This window comes from Natrix helvetica (genome assembly GCF_964273705.1).
Source record: "Natrix helvetica genome assembly, chromosome: 3".
Lineage (NCBI taxonomy): Eukaryota > Metazoa > Chordata > Lepidosauria > Squamata > Natricidae > Natrix > Natrix helvetica.
Window position 1 is genome coordinate 33,003,287 of NC_138549.1, and position 24,942 is coordinate 33,028,228.

The 24,942-nt window shown below is 37.6% G+C and overlaps 1 protein-coding gene across 1 annotated transcript in view; it reads left to right on the forward strand.

The window, feature by feature from the left end:
• Window positions 1-24,942, forward strand: part of ST6GAL2 (ST6 beta-galactoside alpha-2,6-sialyltransferase 2) — a 72,791-nt gene that overhangs the window by 44,757 nt on the left and 3,092 nt on the right. The window contains exons 2-5 of the mRNA XM_081949230.1: window positions 5,590-6,583; window positions 14,377-14,474; window positions 16,263-16,364; window positions 18,988-19,162. Coding sequence (XP_081805356.1) covers window positions 5,647-6,583; window positions 14,377-14,474; window positions 16,263-16,364; window positions 18,988-19,162 — 1,312 coding nt within the window. The 5' untranslated portion in view covers window positions 5,590-5,646. The remainder of the gene's footprint in view (window positions 1-5,589; window positions 6,584-14,376; window positions 14,475-16,262; window positions 16,365-18,987; window positions 19,163-24,942) is intronic.

The window sequence follows — 24,942 nt, forward strand, 5'->3', positions numbered from 1 at the left end:
GAATATAGTTGAACATCTGTGCCAAGTTATACATATTTCTGCAGGTCTGATATTTGGGAGACAAAGGGATTTGCCAGTAGACGTTTTATTGACCTTGTGATTCATTTATAGCAGAAGACATTTTTTCACAGAACCTCTAATCCAATTAAACCTGGTGCATTCCTGTAATCCTGTACAGTTACCTGCTAGGCCAGAACAGGAGACGGCTATTTGAATCTCAGTTTTTCAGTTCATATGCTTTCGTACATTGTACTAATTACGGTACCTTGTGTTTCATTTCTGCTGCCCCACTGTTAACCGTTCAACTAATATGTCGGGTGAAGGAAAAGGGACATTTTAGAAGACAGAGAACTTTCAAATTACAACCCCTTTGTTCTTCCTCAGCAGACATAATTATTCACAGGTAACTTTAGGATGATGATGCTAGCACAGCAGATGGACCGTATGATAATTCATGCTACTGGCTCTTACAGTTCTTGAGGGTTTGCTAATAGGATTGTTCTCACTTTAAAACTAGAGGTTTTTCATCAGCTTTGGCTAAAGCTAAAAGGAATACAGCACTATAGTATCAGATTCTGAAATGTGACAAACCATCCATCTACTTAATTAGTTGTTTTGGCACCACAGAGGATTGGGTAGTGGTAGTGGGCTTTTTTTTTCTTTCCACATATAATATATATATATATCCTTGTAGTAAAACTTATTTAGCCAGCTAAGACAACTTGTATATAAATTTCTCCAAGTATACGTTTAGAAAAGGTTATTTAGCAAGCTTATCTTGTATTGTAAATTATTCTCTCTATAAGCCTTTTATCTGTACTCCTACTAGTAACAATTAAAGCTGACTGCTTGAACTCCCTAACTTAACACCTGCTGAGCAGTGGAGACCCAGGGCTGCCTACTAAAAACCATTTCCTGTAAAATTATTTTTACTAAAGGATCCCAGGTAAGGGATGACCATGTCAGTGATAAGGTGTGCTACTAAGCCAGTGAGAGCGAACCTTTTTCATCTCGGGTGCAAAAAGCGTGCATGTTTGCACTATCGCATGCACTCGCGTGCCCACACCCATAATTTAATGCCCCCCAACGGCGTACCCCCTGTGCATGTGCGCGTGACCCCTCTCCCTGCTACCCTGCGCATGGCTTTCTTGGAGCCTGGGGAGGGCAAAAACATCCCTCACCCCCCCTTGGAGGCCAGAAACAGCCCATTTTCTGACTTCCAGTGGGCCTGGTAGGTCCATTTTTTCACCCTCCCCAGTTCCAGAGGGTTTCTGGGAGCCTGGGGAGAGTAAAAACAGCCTTCCCTGGCCCTCCAGAAGGCCTAAAAATCAGCTGGCCAGCGTACGTATGCACACTAGAGCTGAGGGCTGCCGTGCAAGCTAATATGGCTCCATGTGCCACCTGTAGCATGTGTGCCATAGGTTCACCATCATGGTACTAAGCCATTTCTGTGTTTACCTGCTGAGGGAAACTGAACTCCCTCAGTGGGGTGCAAACAAGGAGCTCAAATATTGAAGATTTGAGCTCCGTTCCTGCACTCTGGTAAAGGCATTCCCTTCTGCTCATTGGCAGGAAGCTAAAATCCTTAGGTAGGCAGCTCTCATCCAGCCTCCAGAGACAGGAGGAAGCTGAAATCCTAGCAGAGAGCAGTCTTCTCATATATCCAAGATACCCTGTGCTTCTTACTTGGACTCTGTCCACTCAACAACAAATAAGTTTACATAACCACCACAACCGGGTGTGCCAAAATTTTCTTTTGTTTATTAGATTTTTTTTCTTGCCTTTACTACTTTATAAGTAACTCAAGGTAGTGAAGATACATACAGTATTACTCCTTCCTTCCTTCCTCCTATTATTCTCCCCACAACAGCCCTGTGAGATGGGTTGGGCTTAGAAATAGTGATGACCCAAAGTCATTCAGTGAGCTTTCCCACCTAAGGCAGGACTAGAATTCACTGTCTCCTGGTTTCAAGGCCTGCACTTTAACCGCTACCTTAACTGTCCCAGCTGACTTTTGCTGTCCCCTGCTTTTGACAAGGCATGACTGGCCTAGTTTCTAGTAGCTGCCTCATGAAGAGCCAGGCCAGTCATGTCTTCTCATCAGCAGAAGCAAGGAATGTGCATGCCTGGGGGGGGGCACACGTGGGAGATGCATGCCTGGGGGGGCACATGTGGGAGATGCATGCTTGCACATATGTGGGGGGGGAAGAGGGAAGCACGGGGAGTTCAGTGCACCCCCACGCCCCATTATTGGTCCCAGGAGGCTTCAAGGACGTCTACTAGGCCCAAAACAGGCCAAGGAAGAGTGTGGTGCATGCCCCCCTCGGGCCCCATTTTTTGTCCCAGGAGACTGCAGGTTAGCCTGCTAGGCCCAAAACAGGCTGCAAGGGGGTTCACGTGCATGCATGGGGGTGGGGGAGAACAGGGGGGGTCACACATGCATGTGCAGGGCTGCAGGACACGCTGGGGGGGTCAAACATGTATTGCATTATGGGTGTGGGCACATGCTCATGCTTTTGGCACACGGTGACAAAAAGGTTAGCCATCACTGGCATAGATGGTAGAGACATAGGTGGTTGGGGAGAATCAAAGCCCCCTGAGTCATCAATGCCTGCCAAGCGCTTGAACTTTGATCATGTGACAAGAGATATATGCTGCAATGGCCATAACCTTGGGCACCAATAATAAATCCCTTCGTTCAGCACTACCATATCTTCAAACATTTGTTGAATTCATGGTAATAAATCGAGGACTGTAACATTATTCTTTATCTCTTAAATTTCCAAGGTTGTATTTTGAGGACAAAATAATTGACAGGTTGAGCACAGCTATCTTTACATGGCATGGGCTGATGACTCCTAATCTTCCTATCTCCAATAGGCTTTTTACAATTGAGGGATTAAAAAGGATTAAAGAAGGGAGGGAAAGAATAAGATGGCTACTACTTGATAGAAAAAAGGGCGGGAATCATAATTCTGTTCTTTCTGTTGGTCGGTTGGTCTTTTTCTTTTTTTATTTTCTCTCTTCTGTTTTTCTTATTTTTCCTTCACTTGTTTATACTTTTCTTGTATTCAAACATACTAATATATATTTTTAAATGAACTTCTTTAGTGGGGAAATTACATCAGATTAAATGGTTAAAATCGCTGTAATAAAGAGATAATGTTCCTTGTGATGCACCCAAAAATGAAAGATCAGTGAGATATGATTGTATCAAGCCCTTGCTTTCAGAAGCTTTTTTATTTTTCAACATTCCCTTATGAATTCTTTGTCAATGTATTTACTTTACTGCTCAAGAATCACTGGTGGTGGATATCTGAGACATCATGAATAACTTTTTAAAATGAGCCCAGCCAACCAGTCACTGAACCATTTATTTCATCTGTTGTCAAAAACAATAATGACATCTACCAGGTTTTCACTGAAGGTGGAGAATAGTAGATATATTCTCATTGAGCTCGCACACCAGATTTCTTTATTGTTGCATAATAAGATTTTTTTTTTCAATTCCCTAATCACTATTCTTTGAAAATCAGCCACGTGGCTTATTTGATGCATTAAAATAATGAAAGACTTTTGACCAGTTTGAGAGGCCAAGGTGACATGAAAATGGCTATCCGTTGCTCTCTTAGTCCCTTCATTGATTGAGATAAATGTTTTTTGTCCATAAAACCTCAGCAGGTTTTTGTGACTCCATGGATATTTTTGGTCCATAGGAAAATCTTGACAGGTAAAGGTAAATATCCTTTGAATGATGTGCTTCATTTTGTTCCTAATAATATTTTCTTCTATGAAATTCTGTATTTTCTTCATTGTATCTTTGGGGAAAAAAATGATTGAATTTGTGAGGACTCGCCCCACCCCCATCTATTCTCTGCCTCTGATCGGGAGGAAATGGAGATTTTGCAGTATCCTTCCCCTGGAGTGGGGTGGGAATGGAGATTTTACAGCTTGGCCATGCTCACCAAGCCATTTGAATCCCACCACTGCAGCAGAGGTCTTTAGGGTAATAGATTTAGTCTACTAGATAATTTCTGTCTGTTGGCTAGACTCAGGGCATCATACACAGAGCATTGTCTTTGATTCAGTAAAGCACCAGGGTCCCCAGAGAAATTGGCTTTCACTTTATTTAACTCTCCTCCAATGTATAAAACTGAGGATATACATTCAAAAGAAATTAATGAGGAGCAACCAATCAGAATGCCCAAATAAACTTTCTCCAATCATTCTTTCTGCAATGAATATGTACTTCAAAAAAAAACAAAAACCAAAAGCTTATTCAAGAGGATAATATCTAATTTAGCTAGATTTGACCATTTTGTGTGTGTTTTTTTCTTAAATTTACATTTCTATTTCCCTTTCTCCAGTAAATATATTTTATAACTATAGAAATGTCCTGATTTAATGAACAAAGTAATTGTTCATTAAAAACTTTCCTAAATGCAAGACTGTCTGATTATGTTAAGTGTCTGATGTGTTTCAGAATTATCACAAGGTTTTTTAAAGTTCTCTATCACTTCTTTCTGTTTTTGAGAATTGGATTAAACAAAATAGTCCTCAGTCACAAAAGATAGTAATTTCCTATCTGGACAAACTGACGGAGGTCAAAAGGTTCACCCTGACCTGTAGCTGCCTATTATAATTATTTAATTATTAAACAAACTTACGAGGCTGCCCTAGTCACACCTTGTGACTCTAGGAGCCTTACAACATTAAAAATCCAAGAAATAAAAATCCCATTCCCATTTTATTACATACAAATTTTATTGCATAAAATTACATTTTACTGGGGACTGATGGTTATATCATAATTTTTTTCCTTTTTCCCCAAAAAAGAATGGTGAAAATCTGGGTGCGTCTTATACACTGAATACAGCATTTTTGGCCTCCTGAAACCCCGCCCCCTTTGCAAAACTGGATGTGCATAGGCTTTGGGAGGCCTGCAAAGTGCTCCTGGGGACTGGGGAGGGCAAAAACGAGCAAAAAATGGGCCAATTTTTGCCCGTTTATGCCCCCCCAGGCCCCAGGAGCATTCTACAAGCTTCCCAAAGTCTATGCATGCCCTCCTTTTTGCAAACAATGGGCCTGTTTTTGCGAAATAATGGGCCGGTTTTTGCCCCCACCCCATGTCCAAGAGCACTCTACAAGCCTGCCAAAGTCTATGCATGCCCTCTTTTTTGCAAAAAACAGGCCTGTTTTCATGAAAAAGGGTCGTTTTTTCCATCATTTTTGCCCCTCAGCTCCCAGGAGCACTTTGCAAACCTCTCAAACTTTCTGCATGCCCTGTTTTTCACAAAAAAATGAGGCATATAGAGAGTTTGGAGGGCCTGCAGAGTGCAAAAACTTTTTTTAAAATTTACTTCTTCAAAATCTTATATTCCGATGCGTCTTATAGTCCAAAAAATACGGTATGTGACTGAACTGTTAGTAGAGAAAAGCAGTCTATCTTACAATAAGAGTAGCATAGTATTGGTATAGGTTGTTCAGAATCATCACATTTAGAGTCCTTATTTTTCTAAAAAAATAGATTGCTTCTTTGCTATCTTGTGAATATTTCAAGAGTTTCATTAATACTATATTTTTTTCCAGGTCTTACTTCTTTTCATAAAACCCTCAAGGCACAGAGGAATAGTCACAAACATTGCCATGAAACCCAATCTGAAACAATGGAAACAAGTCATGCTGTTTGGAATATTTGCCTGGGGCCTCCTGTTCGTATTTATCTTCATATATTTCACCGATAGCAACACCACAGATGCAGTTCCTAGTTCCTTCTCATATGTTGAGACTAAAAGACTCTTGCCTATTCAAGGCAAGCAGAGGGTTATCATGGGAGCAATTCATGACCCACCCTTCTCCGAAACAGTCAATGAGATGCTCTTCAACAAAGATGTCTTAGATTCATTTAAGTCAGAGAGTGGGAACATTAAAAAGTGGACTGGCTTAGATAATAGTTTTGAAAGTGAAGAATTTTTTCCTTCTCAGTTAAGAAGAAAATCCAAAAGTAATTTTCATCAGAGGAACGGTGATTATTTATTTGCTGCTGGTCAGTCTCAGTTATCAAATAATGTTCAGCGAATAATGAAATTAAACTCTGCGCAGGGGGAAATTCAGAAGAGGAACATTTTACAGAACTCTTGGTTCCCTCAAAAGAAGATAAAGAAAATACACATGAACCAGAGAAGAAGAGAACTGGTTGAAGAGTCCCATGAATGGAATGACATTTATACCACAATGTCAAAATCATTCCTGTTCAGGCTTTGGAGGGGGGATGTCTCCTCCAAGATGCTGAATCCCCGCCTTCAGAAATCAATGAAAGATTACTTGAATGCCAATAAGCATGGGGTGAAGTTTAGGGGGAAGCAAAACTCCCAACTGACTTCAGAACAGCTCTTCTGTGAGCTCAAGGCGCGTGTAAACATCAGAACCATTGATGGCGAGGAAGCTCCCTTTTCAGTCCTTGGTTGGAAAAAACACGTCCCTCAAACTTCACTGAATAAATTATATCCTCGAGGATTTGGAAGCTGTGCTGTCGTTATGTCTGCTGGTGCCATACTGAACTCTTCTCTGGGACATGAAATAGGTGGGTAAAAATGTTTAGCTTATTTGAACTCTGGTAAGTAACTGGAATCCAGATAACCACATGTGGGCTATTTTTGTACTCTTTGGCGTTTATAAGATAAAGTAAAAGAAGCAGTGGATTGGACCAAAGCATCCTGTTTTGTATAGAGGCAACCATATTCTTTTTCTGGAATTAAACAGAACAGCATTTTGTAGCAATCTTTTCATATTGCTATTTTCTACCAATGACACTATAGTAAGGCATACTTCCTCAGTATCGAGTAGTAATACGCATTATCTCCATTTGAAAACAACAAATGTATAAGTATTATGAGAAGTTTTTTTTCTTCCAGCGCTTACTTTCTCCTTTTTATATGATCTTTTCTATCAACTCCTCCCCCTACCCCCACCCCAAAAAATACTTTTGTGAACCAATGTATTAGGAGGTCTGTAGAGATTCTCAGTCATCCAGTTGCATCCAAAATTTCATTTTGTTTCTCATCTAAGAAGGTTCTTCAGTTCTAAACTGAAGAAATGTCTTGGATGAGAATTATGCATTTCAAGTGGAAATGTTATCAAGCCAGGTTGAATGCTCAGTTTCTAATATTTTTGATTATATAAACATATGAAACAGAGTTCTTATTTATTTTAATTTTCTTCCTTTCCTATCAAATAATTATTCAATTTAAATAGAAATGCCACATTTAAAACTTGGTTAAGATTGGAGAGATTTATACACACCCAAAATTCCATTACACTATAAACAGCTGTAACATTCCAGTAAACTAGTATATCAGTCAGTGAGACTCAGCTTTGGATACATCATACATTTAATTACAAGCAGCACTGCAATGTCAATTAGGGCAAAATTCCATTACTATATGGAAGCAGAAAAGTTTAAACGATGAATTAACTATAGTAACAGATTTTATGTAAAGGCTAAATCATACATTTAACCTTGTTTCCCACTAGACGTTGAACAGAAACTATCAGCATTCTTTACCATTGGTTGATTGGGGCTGCCAAGTATTAAAAGAACAGCAACATCTGGAAACCCCAGGCAGTGGTGTTCCTAGACAAGTGAAACTTTTGAAAGTATGAAAGGACATTAAGGTTAAATAGTTTTTAACCCTCTATATGAAATTACAATAAAAGGAGCAGTAAATATAATATATTCATTGTGATTAGTGTTAATACAGCAATTTGTTAGTTATTCTATTATCATTAAATGTCAGTACATGAATTTGAGTCATGAACAAAATAGTCATTTCTCTGCATATTACATACTTAAAAAGAAACTTACAAAAGTTCCCATTTAAATTGTAATGTAATGTAAATTTCAGTCCTTTCATTTTCCCATTTATTCATTGGTATAATATAACCAAAGGTTTTAGCCATTTTCTCATATTCTCTTTCACTTCTTCTTTTTCTGTCTCAAATCTAAATAAAAACGTATATGTTTTAGCAATTACATTATCACAGAATTCAATTTCAAATTCTGCCTTATGTTCATCAATTCCAAATGTCCTGTTAGCTTCTTTCTTAGTTCTTTCTGTCAACTATACAAATGAGATCCATTGAAACGTTTCTCAGTTAGTTGATCTTTTGACTTCATCTTATAGTCTCCATGTTCTTGTTTTAACAATTCACAATAATATATTCCAAAAGACGATTTAACATGTTTTGCAAGGAATAATGCATTCAAAGATCATTAAAGGAAATTTGAATTTTTTCCCAGCATGTTACAGGTAGCAATGTTATGAATAGATTAAAACCTTTATAGTCCAGTATCCTATTTTATAGAATGGGGCTCCAGACCTCTCTCTGGAAAGCCCACAGATGATGGCTGCTCTCTTTTCTGCTGTTGATAGATCATTGGACAGCCTTATAGCTCTCCAGATTAATTGACCTGTTCTCCATAACTGTAAATTTTAAAGCAATCCAAGGTGATGAAGAACAGCAGTACTGTTGCTAGTTTTCTTAAGAACACTTGATAATTGTAAATTTTTCAGCAACTACATGTTCATCATTGATAGCATGATATTAATATAAAAATGTGTAGTATTTTTATTAATTTTTAAATCCCAATGGATATAAATTTGAACTGTTTGCTTTAGTGAAATTAGATTTCCACATTGTTGGATTTTCCAGTATAAAAAAACCCAGCATCAGCCAACAGTTTCAATTAAACAGATTTAATGCTTAGGCTCGTACTCTACTTTTGTCTGTGGAGATTCTCAGTCATCCAGGTCATAGTTGTTTCAAAGGTGCATTTTTCTTCAAAAGGCAACTGAACTGTTTTTTCCTTGAGGAGGAAAACGTTTCGCTTCTCATCCAAAATGCTTCATCCCTGCCATCAGAACTGATTAAGCTTCTTGGATGAGAAGCAAAATGGTTTCTTCTTCAAGGAAAAAACTGCTTCGTTGCCTTTTGAAGAAAAAAAAAACACCTTTGAGACACTCTACCTTTGGTTCTCCAGCAAGCCAGCCTGGCCTGAATAAAATAAATTATTAATTTTAATTGTTAATTTTAATCTAAATCTCATTGTAAATGTCTATTGGGTTTTTGGATATTCTATTTAATCTTTCTTTTAATTTTTGTCATATGTGTTTTTATGTTGTACGCCGCCCTGAGTCCTTTGGGAGAAGGGCGGCACAGAAGTCCAATAAATCAAATCAAATCAAATCAATAAGGAATCCAAGAATTAGAGTACCTAAATTGAAGCCTGTAATAGGCAGAATCACTTGCTTCTCCCTTTTCTCTAATTTTCCTCTGCCCCACAAGTTTTTCTAAATATAATTTAATAATATTTGTATCATATCATACAGTAACAATAAGCATCTAAAATAGCACTGCCTCCCTTCCCCTCCATTTTAGTTCTCCTCTCCAGTTTTCAAAATGGCTACGGGTTAGGTTGGATTTGTTTTTACTAAACTGTATCTTATTTTTTTATAGAAACCAAGTGTTAAAAAATGTTAATTAGCTAACACCAGCAGTTGAGAGATGAAAAAGTAATGAATTAATTCCCCTGACTACATGTGGCCACAGAAAGATGTTTTCTCTTGACATCTATAAGACAAAACTCTTAAGCAATATTTCATGTGTAACCTCAATAAGGCACTGTACTTCAGACCTGAAAAATACTCTTTATAAGTAAAAAAATAAATTATGCAGATCTAAAATATAAGTTTTCTTTAGAGCCTCGGTGGTGCAGTAGTTAAGAGTGCAGGCCACTTCTGCTGACTATCGGCTGCCAGTAATTTGGCAGTTCAAATCCCACCAGGCTCAAGGTTGACTCAGCCTTCCATCCTTCTGAGGTGGGTAAAATGAGGACCCAGATTGTTGGGGGCAATATGTAAAACCGCTTAGAGGGGGCTGCAAAGAGGGCTATAAAGCACTATAAAGTGGTATATAAGTCTAAGTGCTATTGCTATAATGCAAATCCATGTCTGAATCCACTAAGAAGTATGCAAAATCTGAATCTAAACCGGATGGTGCAGGCAGTTTTCCATTCACCCTTCACTACGTGTTTTTCAAGACAGAGAGAGAGAAGAGCTTCTCTATTATTAGCTCTCACAAATATTAAGTTGTGCTATGGGTACTTAAATATGTTTTCTTATTTTTACATTTAACTATCCTTCTTTATCTTATTACTTGCTATTCTTTTCTCAAAAACCAAAATGTTTGTGAGCATTGAAAGTGCTATCATTATCCAGTTACTTCAGTAGGCATCTTTGCTCAGCATAAGAGCCATGCTGTCCTAGCACTGAAAGTCAAAACTGGGTAATGTCAAATATTAAGGGAAGTCCTACTGGTTTGAAAACTTCTGTTGTGAAAAAGATCAACCATTTCCCCCTTTTCTCACAGTGAGAGAAAATAAAACAATTCAAGTTAATAGATTTTTTTTTACAATGGTAGTTGCTTAGTATCTCATTTTTATCTCGCTACTCTTTGGAGACTCGCTGAATATACATTAATTAAAACATTTTCTAAGCCAAGCTTAGTTTTAAGGCTTTTGAGAGAACAGTGACCTTTATTATACATGTACCACTTTTCCCACTAATCTTTGTCGTTTAAACAGAATTAACAGTTTTGTCTCAAGCATAACCTTCCTGGAATCTTTCTTTCTATTTAGTATATTCACTACATGGTGACTCATCCTTTATTGAAAATGTTTCTCTTGCCTCTGTGGTGATACACATTTCCCTCTCTTCGAAATATTCATTAAACATCCCTATATATATGCAAATAAAGATACCAGCTTGCATATGGAAGAGACCATCTTGAATAATACTTGGCTGGAAAAATTTCTTCCAATTTCCTGAAAGTTTTCTTCCTCTGGGGAACAAAAAAACCTTCTGTTTTGTATCTCACTCTCAGATGCATGAGAATTTATTTTAGTGATGCTTATGAGGTTCCTTTATTTTTATGAAGCAGTGGAAAGTACTGCATATCATCCTGAATCTCTCTTATCATAATGTGGCTTCCTGACTGTCCTACTTGATTTGAGGAATCCCCATGTGGAGAGCTGTCTCATAATGTCTTTCTCTGAAATGCTTTTGAAACATGGGGATCAGAGAGGCTGAAAACTACAGAAGAGAATGTTTAGCATGAAAACAGGACATTCCAACACAACTTCAAAGGCAATTTCTTTTCCATTGATTTAGTAAGATTACAGATAGTACTCAGTGTACAACCACAGTTGGGAGCAGAATTTTCTTTGCTAATCAAGATGTTTGTTAAGTGAGTTGCATCCAATTTTACAGCCTTTTTTGCCACAAGCAAATAACTGTAGCTGTTTAGTGAATCATGCAGTAAGCAAATCTGGCTTATACATGCCTGTTATCACTGCTCAAATTTTGATCACATGACTGGGGATTCTGCAGTGGTGATAAACTTGAGTTATAAGTCACTTTTTTCAGTGCCATTGTAAATTTGAACAGTCCCTAAATGAATGATGGAAAATAGAGGACTAGCTGTAGTAAACGTATTTCTAATAAAGGCTTGACCGTAGTAATATCTGAGAAATAACCATAGTATGGATAACACCTAGTCTTAATCTAAAATAAACAAATATGATTAGAAGTGTATATCTTGATGTGGTTATTTCCCTGTTATTGCAAATGAATATATTCGTTGTGGAATATATGTGTTCTATTTTTGTAGTTATTTTACTATGCCTGCTTGGCTTCTTATGGGATCTGTGGATACAGAAAGCTTCCAGTCAGATTTTATTTTTCTTTTTTTGCATCAAGTTTTTTATATATTCCTTTCAAATACATTCACAAATATACATTCTTGTAAGTACTATTAACATTTATCTATTAACTATTAACATTTATCCCTATCTTCTTACAAATATAGACAACACAGTTGGGGTCACTTTCTTGCCACCCCATACCTCCAACTTGTTTTGCAACAACCCTACTCCTTCTATCTTCTCAACCCCCTTCTCTACCTTCTTCTTTTCTTCTTCCCCTCTCTCTCTCCCCCACTCCTCTAGTCAGATATTCCTGTTGCACTTATCATGAGCCAAATATGTGTATATGAGGCAGCGATAACTTTGCAAACAAATTTTAGTTATGAAACTCACACTGTCATATCTAATTCATGGCAACCCATATTATTCTGTTTTCATATTCTGTTTTGGTAGAGTCCCAATGTTACTTCATTTATAGAAAGTTACATTCTCACTATTCTCTTCCCCCCATCACTACCCAATAGCCCACGTGCCTGCCCACCCCCTTCTCTCTGTTAAAATAGTGTTCTATCATTCCAGATCTAAACTTTCACTCCTTATTACCTGCCCTGGAGAGTTTCACTTATATACCTCCAGGCTGATGATGATAGCAACAATAATGGTAGTACATATAATTTTATCTGCCATGTTTCAGATGTTAAAAGCACATTTGTGATATATTTATCTCAGCAGATAATGAGATAAGCTGCAAAATATTTATGATGGATTCTTCTAATGGCAATCCATACAATACTCACTTCTTTCATATTTCTCTTTTCTTCACAAAGTATCACCCTTTGTTGGCTCAATTCTTTGCTGTTTTTTTTAACATTGAGGCCACTGTTCATTTCTTTTCTCCTTTAGGTACTGAGAAAGGAATGCACAGAGGAAAAAGACAAATGTTTTATTTTTTAGTGCATGTATTTTTTATCTTCTTGCCCGTACATATGTTCTTTCTGCTAATGCTCATTTTAATTTTATTGCTTATTTATGGTATCCTTGCTTTATATCACATCATATCTCATGGGGCTTGCTGTCATAGTCAGGTTCAAATCTTACAGGTTTAATATGCAATTTTGTACCATATTTATGTTGGTACTTGTAAGAAAATGCCCCCTACTTTACTAATCTACTTTTTTCTCACTTTCTGTGGGAGAGGAAAAGATGAATGATAGGTGACAAAACATGAAAGAAAGGGCATGGAAATGGAAAATGCTAGCATCTGGATCTCCTATAAAATGCCATGAATGAGACAACATGACGATAGAACAAAAAGCTTTTTGGAAAACTACTTGTATCTCATAATAGAACTGTAAGCCCTTCAAAGTAGTCCAAGAAAATAACCAGAATCATTAGTACTAACCCTACTACCTTACTATTGCCCTGACTTTGACGCTTTCTCTTCCTGTCTCCCAATTACAGGAACATTCTTCTTCCAACAGCTACATTACATTGATCGGGTACCATCAAGCCAGTGACAATCCTTGGTGATCACATTCATTTTTCTCAAGAAGAATCTGATCCCAGCTTGATCTTATAGTTCTTACAATGGTGCACCCACTGTTGTTGCAATCAAGGCAACCCAGCTTCCTGCTTCCTTCTCTTTCCTTCAATCTTTCCCAGTATTACGGAATTTTCAGATACTATTCAATCTAGCCAATACCTACCATGTAGAATTCCAGGGCTTATCAATGCAGTATAGAATTGTTTCACAGAAGAATGGCAAAATATTGTATGAATAACTGTGTCTGATGAGGAAATAAACATTGCCAGGGTATATTCATACGCTCTCATAATTTAAATGTTGGCATAGTAATCCAAGACACAGCAAAATGTATTTGAAGATAAGTATACAAAATGCATAAAAATACCCAAAGTATATAAACTTTAGGAATTGCATTACAACTGAGTATTTCTTCAGAGCACAGTTTTTAAAACAATAGTTTAAAAAAAGGAAATAATAAGTGTAACTAATTCTGCATCTAGGTATTTGCATGTATTATCTCTTTGTGAAAAGAATTATATATAACAATAGAATCATATTTACATGGATTATTAATTTAAAAAGCTTAATGAAATTTCTGTTCATATGGACTGCTCACATTTCCATACAAATTTTAAAAGCTTAAATATTTGTTTTGGTTTAGACTGTTCTTTGTACTAAGTCTTGAGTGAATTTAAATATTATGGTACAATATAATAGAAAATGAGTGATGGGATGACCTAGATGTGTAGCCTCACAGTCAAGTGGTTGTGAGCTTGATTCTAGGTAGCAGCAGATACTTCTCTTTCTAGGCACAAAGAGAACATATCTGCTGTGAGCTCCATGTAGGTGTCAGGAAGGGCATCCAGTCAGTAAAAGCTCAGCTGCATTGCGCTTCGACTCCATCCTGATGCAAGGGTTGTTAAAAGACAAAAAGATGAGAATATAGTAGAAAATATTTGTGCATAATACCTGCAGATCAAGCATGTATACTAAATTCCATTTAGAATATAGTGGAATCTAGTTTTAAGTAAGCATCTGTATGATTGCACATGTGTAAAACCCCAAATAAACGTAACTCTTTTCACACTAGATTCTCATGATGCAGTTCTGCGATTCAATTCTGCTCCAACAAAAGGTTATGAAAAAGACGTTGGAAATAAAACTACAATGCGCATCATTAATTCTCAGGTAAATCTGTTGAAGATTCATAAATATATATCATTTTCTAGGAGATATTGACCTTTTATAAGCAATGTGAAACTTAATAAATACATTTCTAAAAGTTTATATTTATCTGTCCATCACCATCCACATACTCTACAGAATTTCTTTAACCACTCTACAACATAATTTTAAAATGTATAATCTAAGTTATTAGGTTCTATTGTGCGAATAAACTATTTTATTTATTAATCAAAAATGGATTGTTGCTCTTAGATAGTTGATAATCATCAACCAGCATATATATTAGCTACAGTGTAAAATTCTGTTACAGGAGGATTGTAAATAATAACCCTCGAGCTTCATAACACAGTATGTGTGTGTGGAGAGGGATTTTATATCGTAGGGATCACATTAAAAAAAAAAACAGAAGAGGAAAATAAACAGGAAAGCCAGACTCAGTGCTTCGTTGATTCATCTGTCCCTATCATTTTCATTATGTCATTGTTTGTAAATTGTATCTTAAGTAGACAACTTCATTTTTTCTGCATTTTAGATGTATAAATGTATGCTTCCTGGGTAAATAATCGGGGCAGATCTTTTGGATTGTATAATTTTCCAGATATGTAATTCTTATCTTTAAAAATGCATGCAAAGATGGTTTGGAGAAAGATATTTTCAATTAGTTAGAAAGATATTTTGTGCAGAAGTAAATTGAATTTTTGAAATTTAAAAATGCCATAGAATGTGGAAATCGGATAGAATGGATATAGATTTTAGTACATACTGTACTAGCATTAAACATTCAGACTGTTACACTATAAGAACTCACGGGAACTAGATAAAATAGAGATGACATAAACCAGCAAAGTTGTAGAGCGTGAGCTGTAAGTAATTAGAGATTCAGGACCAAACAGAATGAATTCGCCTTTTTAAAAAACCTGCAGCACCCTCTTGTGGCAGGTACATTATTCATTTCAAAACAAACTTCTATTTCTATGCATTTTGAATTTTATATTTCTTAACTACGACTTGCAGCTAATAAATTCCCCACTCCTCAGGCCATAATTATTTCTTAAATACTTGTTGTAAAATATTCCATGCCTGCAGTATCCTATGTCTGCTAAAAAAATGACACTACATTTTTTGCATGGGATCTCACCCCACTTGAGCATACAGGTTGTCTTCGCTTACCAACCCCAATGGGCATTGGCAACGACATCACTAAGTGCTGCTGTCACTAAGGGAAACATCACATGACCACGCTGCTCTTACAACATCATTTTTGCTTCCATAATTAAGCAAATCATCATAGTCATTAAAGAGGCATCAATGACGGCCACTTCTTTTGGACTCCGCTTTTCAGAAGTAGGTTGTGAAGCACACATATAGCAATTATGTGGCTGCAGGATGCTGCAACAGTTGTAAACATATCTCCAGCTGTTGTAGTTTAACAGTGACAATTACTGATTGAAACCTACACAGAAAAACAAAACAAAACGGTATGCTTCTATGTAGACAGAAGCATGCTCTTTGGCAGAGCCATTCTCTCTTATTACTTTCTTCCTTGAAAGTGAAAAGAGAACATGTACCTTCTCTACAGTGGTATTCTATATATCGAGTATACAAGGGTACTTAAAGTTTCTTTTCAAAAGTGGGAGGGGGGCATTTAAACCTGGTGACCGAAGGATTGTGTGTGGGGGGGGGGTGTTAACACTAATTTTTAAGCTTAACTGCCAGATAATGGTAAGAACATAGAAGGGAAATAAAGTTTGGAATATTTTTAGTAGATATGTGTTTCTTTGCATTTAACAGATTCTTACTAATCCTAATTATCATTTCGTCGGTAACTCCTTGTATAAAGATGTTATTTTAGTGGCTTGGGATCCTGCTCCTTATTCTTCAAATTTGGATAAGGTAAGTCATAAGTTGTTGTTTTGACACCATTGTGTACTTTCTGTATTCAAAAGAAATGAACATCACAGTCTTCTTCAGGGCTTTTGCCAAAACTGAATGTATGATAGGAATTGTTAAACCATGTACAGGGTATAGATTTGAATGTTTAAAATATTGAAAAGCAATGCTGTTTTTCATATTTCATTGAAATGCATTAGCAAAGCAGAAAATGTCTAACCCAAAGATCTCTCAGTACATAGTTGGATTTTAGCCATTTTTAAATATCTAGCTTTGGGGAGTTCTCTGTATTTCCATTTTTTTCAAATGTTTTCTGATCCATACGTGCACACATCTATGAACATTTTCTACGTATCCCACTATTCTTTTTCAAGATAAGCAAAGTTTTAGAAAAGGAGTAACAGTAAGCAAAAAAAGAAACAATGAAATAGACAGCAAAAAAGGCATGATAATGAAACACCGCTATTCACTCTTTTATCAAACTTGTTTCCACCCTGATTCACACTCTGCCTTGAGTTTCTTTAAACTTTTCCCTTTCTAGGATATAAATTCAGCCAAAACTTTATTGAACGTTTCTTTCCTTGGAGTCCATGTGTTTTTCATTCATGTATCTCTTTTGCAGCTCAAGCTTCCTTCATTTTATTTGCCCAAACCTCCTCATCATACTTTTTCTGTATTAATCGTCCACTCTTGTATTTGGTCTACATTCATTCGCCACTGTTTGGTCTACATTCATTCAGCCACAGATCTTTGGGTTGTGACACTGAACCAGTGGTGGGTTCCGGATCCTGGTGCAACCAGTACAGTGCAACGGGGCTGGGCATCCACCACCCGCACCCGCACAGGGGATGCATGCATACTTACCGCCTGCGACACTCCAGCTGCTTGGCGGAGCGTCGCACAGGCGCTGTATGTTCCATGCGTGTAAGCCCCGATCGGCTCAAATATAGGTAAGGAGGGTGGGTGGGCCCTCCGGAGCACCGCACCGGAACAGTACCTGGTGCTCCCAGCAGGCACCGGTATGCCCGTACCGGGGCATACCAGTCGTATCCCACCACTGCACTGAACGCTGAACGGATGATACTTATGATTGGCCCTCAAAGTTCTAGCCATTGCAGCACATCCATGATCATGTGACTGCATTCGGGTGCTTGGCAACTGGCTCATACTTCCAAATGTTGCAGAGCCCTGCAAACATGTGCACAAGCAAAGTCAATGGAGAAGCTGGTGGGGAAGATCATAAGTCACTCCTGTCCCTTTTTCTCCCAAGGATCCTCTTATAGAGCACGAATTCCCAAGAATTTCATATTCCATGGTACATTCATGCCAGACGTACCCTCCCAGCCATATTGCGTAAAGTTCACATATCAATAATGCCATAGCATCTCCTCCCCAACTCAGCTTACTCCATAGCACTCACTCACCCACCGACCTGCTCGAGGGCACTCAGGGCATGTGACTTCCTGAAATCTTGCAGGAAGACACAAGTCCAATCACATGAAGACTTTGCTTAACAACGGGATTGGCGACTGCAGGGATTGATAAGCAATATCGTCATGTGACATCATGCTTTATGACTCCATCACTTAGCAATGGAAATTCTAGTCCCACTTACCATTTTAAACAAGGACTATCTGAAAATGCTGCAGTTGGGATTGCTGTTTGCTGAAATTGTAAATACTGTATGCAAAGTAATTTGTCATATCCGGGCACTTTTCTGCCTTACCCACTTGCATGATATCATTACAAAATCAAATAACGAAATCTTGGACCAATAGAGAATAAAATACTATATTCTTGCTGTAAAGTACAGCATCAAATTTTGTCCGCATTTTCTTAAAGTCATAAAATCATAGGGCTGGAGGGGAACTCAAAGGTCCTCTAGTACAGCCTCCTGCTCAAGGCAGGAGTTTTATACCATCTCAGTCAAAGGGTTTGTTTATATTCTACAATTATCTGGAAAGTATGTCGAAATCTCTGCTCATTTTGCTGCCCTTTGTATCACAAACTATCTAAAATATAGGTAGTCCTTATTTAATTATCACAACTGAACCCTGAATTTTTTGTCATGATTTTTCACAGTTATTGAGCTGCCACATGACCTATTTTGTGATCATTTTTACAATGGTCATAAAGTGAGTGACTATGTCATTAAGCAAATTGTGTGGTTATTAAGCAAACCATGAGGTCATTAAGTAAATTCATTCTGAATGAATGGTTTTGGTTTTTTGCTGGAAAACTGGCAAAAACATTGTAAATCACAGTCTCATGACTATGGGATGCTGCATCCTGTCCTAAATTCAACCAAGTGCCCAAAATGTCACCAGGCAACCCCAGGGTGGCTGTGCGCTGTTATAATTTTGAGGATGGATCGTAAGTAACTTCAGGGGGGTGGGGGATGACATAATTGTGAATGGTCGTTAAGTGACTGATCATTAAGTAAGGACTATCGGTAGTTAATAGTGATTAAAATAGTGATAGCTTTTTAAGTCAAAGATGTAGCATTCTGCTTCTGCTTGCTATAAACCAAGGTGCATTCATGTTTACCAAGATGACAATGTGATACCTTAGATAATTTTTGGTGTATGCTAAGTACTCTAACATTTTTTTGTATTTTCCCTGCTAGTGGTATAAGAATCCAGACTACAACTTGTTTACGCCATACGTACAGCATCGCAGTAAGAATCCAAACCAGCCATTCTACATTCTTCATCCAAAATTTATATGGCAGCTCTGGGATATTATTCAGGAGAACACTAAAGAGAAAATACAACCCAATCCTCCTTCGTCAGGTTTCATTGGTAGGTATGTCGGATGGTAGATTTTCTCATGAGTTATGTCTGTGTAAATAATTATTTGTATCAGTTGAAATATTGAATATCAAAATGGTAAAAAAAATATATAGAAACTGATCGAAAGCATGTTGTTCAGTAGTCATATCAACTGCTCTTATTTTCTAATTTTTTCAGGACACGTGGAATTTCTGGGGAAAAAATCATTTATTATTGAAGTGTACGCCACAACTTTTGTCTATGGCAGACAAGAAGCTTTTACTTGGTTTCTTACAGAGATAAAATATATTAATGAATAATGACTAACGTCATAAATCATCTTACCAGGTCACAGTTCAACTCTAGATATGAAAGTATTTCAAGCTATGGCTTGCTGAAATTTGGGAATTAATGGAATATTTTAGCTTAAGTAGCTGAAATTATAAATAAATTTGCATAAAGATGTTTCAGTGATATTTGCATAAACATCAAAGGATTTATGAAACATAATGTCACCATTCAAGACATACAGATAGTGTCAACTTTCTATTATAACAAGGTCAACCCACCTGGCTTTATGCCAAAGGCAGGACTTGAACCTCCCTATTTCTAGCCAGGTGCCTTAACAACAGCATCAGGCCCTTAGTTGGGCCATCTTTTTACTTAGTCTTATTTTCTCACTGTATTCTGTGACTTACATTAATAGAGCCTGCAGATCACTAATACTGTCATTATCATAACACAGATAGATTATTGCATCTTCTTCTAATTTTAAACCCACAATCGTCTTTCAATCCTGCTTTCTTCAATATATATTCAGCATATATGTTGATTAAATAAGGAAAGAGTATACAGCTTGTTTCAGTCTTGCTGAATGTGAAGCCAATCTGTGTCGGGTAGTGCAGTGGCTAGAATGCAGTATTGTGGGCTAATTCTGCTAACTGCCAGGTTCTCGCTCCTGAACGGCTCAAGGTTGACTCAGCCTTCTATTGTTCCGAGGTCAGTTAATGAGGACCCAGATTGTTGGGGGCAATATGCTGACTGTAAACCATTTAGAGAGGGTGTAAAGCAGAATGTAAGTCTTAAGTGCTACTGATATTCTGTCAATGCTGTGGCTTCTTGTCTAGTGTATAGGTTTTGTAAGAGGACAATGAAATATTCTGGCATTCCCATTTTTCTAAGCATCTTTCAAAGTTTGACACGATCAATACAATCAAACACCTTTTTATATGTAATTAAGCACATATTGATTTATTCTTTGTATTATTTGGGTTTTTCAATTATCCAGAATACACCAGCAATGTTTCTTGTTCCTGGACCTTTTTCAAAGCAACTTGATTGTTTGGTTTTCTCTCTTATCACATGGGCTCCAGTCTTTATTGCATCATCCTAAGTATTATTTTGTTAGAATGTGAAGTTAAGGACATATGATAGTTTTCAGGCAAGTCTGCATTCTTTGGTATTTGTGTGTAGACGGAACTATTCCAGTCTGTTAGCCACTGTTTCATTCTCCGGATTGGCTGGCATAGTTTGGTTAGAATCTTTCATGGTTCTTCTTTTGCTGCTTGAATATTTCTGTAAATATATAATCAATTCTTGTAGCCTTCCATATTGGCAGTGAAGACTCCTAATTTGACTTCATTGTCTAGTTCTAGAAATTCTTATAAATAGGTAATATCTTCTAAGATATCTCTGTTCTGCAGAATTTCAGTATGCTGTCTTTGGTTGATCTGCTTGTGGTCAGTTAAATCTTTTAGTATACAAATTTGCAGTTGGAAACTCTTTCTGAGATCAAAAATATTTTGGAAGATTTTTTTTCTTTTCATGTTAGTTCCGTTCAATTTTCATTGAAATACTCTTCTTTTTTTAACAGCCTTCCGAAATTCCTGAGATCCTTGTCTTTCTTGGCATTACGTTTTCTGGGGGTAGAGGTTCACTCTCTGCACTTGTGGGTTGGTTTCTGAACATTTCGTTACCAGGCTAGGTAACATCTTTAACGGAATTTAGGATGAGTGTGGGATAAAGGTGAACAAATAGAGGGGTGATGTAGTACACAACATTGCTAAATGCTGGCAATACTATTTGGAGCCATTTGAGAGATTGAGAGACATTCCAGCAGTCAGTTCAGAAATAAATTGATATATAATTTGAACTCCATTTGCACTAGATTAAAATACAGACATTGCTGTGTTTAAAAAAAATTGATTGCAAATCTGCTAAGAAACATGGAGGCAAAGAAACATGAACTCTCCATTTTATTTAGCTATGATCCTCATCTCCTCCTCCTCCTCCTCCTCCTCCTCCTCCTCCTCCTTCTGCCATATCCGTCATCGGACATTGGCGATCATGTTGGCAATCCTATTTTTGTCAACAGCCTCATGAAAAAGTGTTGCCGAGCTTTCTCCAAACTAGTCCCTTTGATTTTGAAGCCATGCTGTTCTTCTTCTGCCTGAACCACGTTCACCTTGAATTTTTTCCTGGAGGATTAAGTGAAGTATGCCATATTTTTCTGGGTGTCGCATCACATGTCTAAAATATTCTAACTTTTGCTTTTTAATGGCTATGATTTTATGATTTTAATTAGCTATAATAGATAGATGTATCTGTCGCATGTATCTTCAGGATACAATATTCCTCTCAATGTCAACAAGTGGGAGGAAAGCCGTTTTATTAATGTCTGGCTTTTGGCTGTGACCATAGTCACAGGAAACTGACTGTTGAATTACACAGGCTTTGGCTGTCATCCAGAAAGGAAGTGGTTTTGTCCTTAAACAAATCCAGACACAGAAAGATTTGCAGCACTTTAGAGACAAAGAAATGAAACAAGCAGGGATGTAAATCCAGCCTCTGTCAGAAACACTATGAAGCAACTGCTTCAAAATATTCTGAAAAGTGCTTTGTGAAAGCAATATTAATGATGATTTCACGTTTGGTTTCCTATCTTAAATAGGAACTTTTTTTCATAAAACTATCTAGTAATTTTAAATTGCACCCAAAATTGTGTGAGTTCAGTATATCTTACAAGCAATTGTGTCTGTAACTCTTCAATTGCCATTTATTTGTGCCATAATGATTACCTACTAAAATAGTCTATTAATGAGTACTGTGATTGCAGAACTAGACATTAAAGAAACGTTTTTAAAAAATAGTTACTGATGAGTATGAATTGGCATAGGCCCATGATGGCAAACCTATGGCACGTGTGCCACAGGTGGCATGCGGAGCCATATTTGCTGGCGCAGCAGCCCTCAGCTCTAGGGTGCATGTGCACACTGGCCAGCTGATTTTCGGCCTTCTAGAGGACCGGGGGAGGCAGTTTTTGCCCTCCCCAGGCTTCAGGAAAGCTTCCGGAGCCTGGGGAGCGCAAAAACTCCCCCCATTCAGGGCCCCCACACATGCACGGGGCTACATGCACACATGCGCAATTGAGTGGGCATGCGTGGGCGCACAATAGCACGCGCACACACAATTTTGGCATACCTTTAGAAAAAGGTTAGCCATCATTGGTATAGGCTGTAGCATAAATTGCTTTTTGGCTTTGTTTTTAGTTTCTGAAGTAATAGCATTCATAGCTTGGAAGGGAGGCAAAGTATATGTTATAATGTTATGTAGAAAACACATTTACAATGTGTAATTTATTTTTATTTACTATTAAATTTATATAGCCACTCATCTCACAATGTTGGCGGTTTTTATTTTTAGAAGTAAATTATCTCAATCTAGGGACTGTGTATGTTTATAAAAACTTATCTTTTATGGTAAAGTATTCAGAGCTTTTGCATCTTTGTAAAATGGCATAATTGAGTTTAAAAGGAAAGCAACTGTATGGCTTTACTATATGTAAATATTAGAACATTGTCTTTGGCTAACTCTATAGAACACAAAGAACAGGAACAGTATAATTTTTTCCAACAAAGGAATACATTATTTTAAATAAATATTAAATTTTCAGTTGATTACACTGCACTGAGCAACGAGCATTAAGATATTTGCAAATATGGCATTGTAGGCACTAAAGTATTAGAAATTATATTGCTACTTTCTATTTTGCAAAAGGGAGAGCTTGGATAGCTCAGGTCCAAGAAAATTAATAGTTCTTACATTAGTTATGCTACCCTCCATACATATTTTCTGAGAGAGAGATAATCTGCCTGAAAATATTCCATCACCACACACACACACGTGATAAAGGAATCACGTGGCCTACTTTGAAAGGCTATCATAGCCTAAACAGGATCATCTGCATGCTTAACAGGTGGGTTACATTTAACAACTTCCAGTGATGGGAGTTCTTTTGGGAGTACTGATTTCTTTTGCTATATTGCATATTGAATCAGTATAGGAACAAAATGTAAAACAGCAGTGTGCAGCAGCTGCCAAAAAAGCCAACACAGTTCTAGGCTGCATAAACAGAGGGATAGAATCAAGTTCACGTGAAGTGTTAATACCACTTTATAATGCCTTGGTAAGGCCACACTTGGAATACTGCATTCAGTTTTGGTCACCACGATGTAGAAAAGATGTGGAGACTCTAGAAAGAGTTCAGAGAAGAGCAACAAAGATGATTAGGGGACTGGGGACTAAAACATATGAAGAACAGTTGCAGGAACTGGGTATGTCTAGTTTAATGAAAAGAAAGACTAGGGGAGACATGATAGAAGTTTACCAATATCTCAGAGGTTGCCACAAAGAAGAGGGAGTCGAACTATTTTCCAAGGCACCTGAGGGTAGAACAAGAAGCAATGGGTGGAAACTAATCAAGGAGAGAAGCAACTTAGAACTGAGGGGAAATTTCCTGACAGTTAGAACAATTAATCAGTGGAACAGCTTGCCTCCAGAAGTTGTGAATGCCCCAACACTGGAGGTCTTTAAGAAGATGTCGGATAGCCATTTGTCTGAAACGGTATTTCCTGCCTAGGCAGGGGGTTGGACTAGAAGACCTCCAAGGTCCCTTCCAACTCTACTATTGTATTGTATTGTATTGTATTGTATTTCAGTAATCACCTCGATCCATATCAGCAGAGCCATGAAAAGCAGCTCTCTTCTTCCTTTGTCATCTGGAAGAGATACTTTTTGTGATGACTAAGAAGGTCAGAAGCCCAGGCCTATTATTGTGCTATCAGTGAGAGAGAAGCAGCCTTCAGAGCCTCCTTATCATACTCTGGGCTTCTGGGATTGAACCTTCAGCGCATAAGAGCCTCCTTGTGAAGTTTTTCCTCCCTTTATTTTTAACATACAGCAGCGAGGAGAGCCTTGGTTTCTCTTCCAGCAATGCAAGGCTCAATAGCATTTACATAAGTAGACACATAAGTGTGCACTCCCCCATAACTTTGTCTGATATTGTATGCAGTAAAAAGGAGAAAATCACTCTGAAGCTCTAATTACAAAGCTGAGGAAAGAATTGAAATACAGAAAGGGGTTTCTTAAATCAGCTTCATTTCCAGCTGGTTTGCACATGGGATTCAAGCAACTTAAGTCTGCAGTGTAGAAGACCCTGTAAGCAAAAGAAATGTCTTTCTGTGGCCTCCAGGCATTTTCAGACTCTCATGTTGCTCCCTGAATCCCCCCGCCCCCAAGGGCATCTTAACCAATCTACAGCCTTGGCAACAAAATCTGGCCATGAAACATTGTCATCATAAGGTAGATAGGCTAATCAAAGCAAGACTCAATAGAGATCCTCTAGCCAACTAAGGAGGAATCAAGAAAGCCTTTGAAGTCAATCCATTCATCTAGAGTTACATCCCAAGAAGCAAAAAAGAATTGACTCCTCTGAGTATGGAAACTGCAATCCCATTTTTTTAAATCAGCAT